This window comes from Crocuta crocuta, unplaced genomic scaffold (assembly GCF_008692635.1).
Source record: "Crocuta crocuta isolate KB4526 unplaced genomic scaffold, BGI_CrCroc_1.0 scaffold143, whole genome shotgun sequence".
Classification (NCBI taxonomy): domain Eukaryota; kingdom Metazoa; phylum Chordata; class Mammalia; order Carnivora; family Hyaenidae; genus Crocuta; species Crocuta crocuta.
In genome coordinates, this window is record NW_027529175.1 from 4720991 (window position 1) to 4722318 (window position 1328).

At 73.1% G+C, this 1328-nt stretch overlaps 1 protein-coding gene across 1 annotated transcript in view; it reads left to right on the forward strand.

Moving 5' to 3' along the window:
- The window catches only part of ARHGAP8 (Rho GTPase activating protein 8), a 38168-nt gene that overhangs the window by 32316 nt on the left and 4524 nt on the right, over positions 1 to 1328 (forward strand). Inside the window, 1 exon segment of the mRNA XM_077757895.1 lies at positions 341 to 469. Coding sequence (XP_077614021.1) covers positions 341 to 469 — 129 coding nt within the window.

Genomic DNA, 1328 nt, shown 5'->3' on the forward strand with positions numbered 1-1328 from the left:
CCCCGCTCTCTCGCGGCCCGTGGGGGAGCCGCAGGTAGGGAGGCCGCGTCGGGCACAGTGCGGGGCGCCGTGGGCTGGTCCCCCAGGACCGTGCGCCGAGCACCCGCTTCGAGGGGGGACCGAACTGCATGGCAGGGGGGCCGGTAGCGCCCCACACGCGGCCAGGCGTCCCGCAGAGCCAAGGAGGGCGCTCGCCGCGCCCTGGGTCCAGCGGGTGACGGGGTCACGCCTGGCGGAAGGTCTCCCCCTCGGGAGTTCTGGGGCTGTTTGCGTCGGAGCCCGTCACGCAGCGGGACCGCACAGCCCCATTGAACTCAGACACACGGCGTTCTGTGTCCAGGGAAACCCGTGCACTTCGACGACTATGGGGACGTCCACGTCCCTGCCGTGATCCTGAAGACCTTCCTGCGAGAGCTCCCCCAGCCGCTGCTGACCTTCACCGCCTGTGAGCAGATCCTCGGGATCGCCAGTGCGCACCTGCCCCGGGGGGGCCCGCCCAGGGCTGGTCTCGGGGGGCGGGGCTTCGGCCCCTTCTTGTTCCCGTCCGGCCCTGTGGCCAGGCCACCACAGCCCATGGGGGCAGAGGGTGTCTCTGGATTCGGGGCGTGCCGTCCGGTTCGAGGGCCACGTCCACACCCTCCCTGCCCTGCCCTGGGGGAGCTCCCCACCTGCAGCACCTCAGCTTCTGTGTCCAGAAAGGGGGTGGCGGCTGGTGGGGGCCAGAGGGCCCCGAGCCCCCTCTTGGAGCGGTTTCTAGAGGAGATCCCTCGTCTGCCCTGGGGGATGTCCCTGGGGGTGTGAGTCGTCCCCACCCAGAGCCGCGGCAGGGACCCCAGTGTCCCGGGAGGGGAAGGGCCTAACCAGCCTGACCGCTGACCGCATCCCAGGACACCGGAAGCGTGGTCTCCCGTGAACACACCCGGACGCCCCGGTCACTTGAGCCGCCCCCTCCCTGACTCTGCCCAGGCCCCGCCAACCCCTGCCCCCTCCCCGCGTCCTCACTGTCCCTCCGGAACGCCGGTCCCCTCTGCAGGAGTGCGGAGCGGTTCCGGCCGAGCCGGCCTTGCCCCCGGTGCGGTAGTGCGTCCCGAACACCGTGTCCCCCGCCTCCAGCACCTGCTTGCCGCGGCCCGGGCGGGCCAGGTGCGGACGGGAGGGCAGGGGCACGCAGGCCCCGCTCACCCGGCGCCCCGGGCTGGCTGCGGGGACGGGCGCGTCGTTGAACTGGGTGTGGCAGGGTGACACGTGGCAGCGTGCGTGGCGCTCACGGGAGGGAAGAGGAGGGTGAGCAGAGGCGCGGGCTTGGCGGGGGGGCGGGGGGGCCCCGG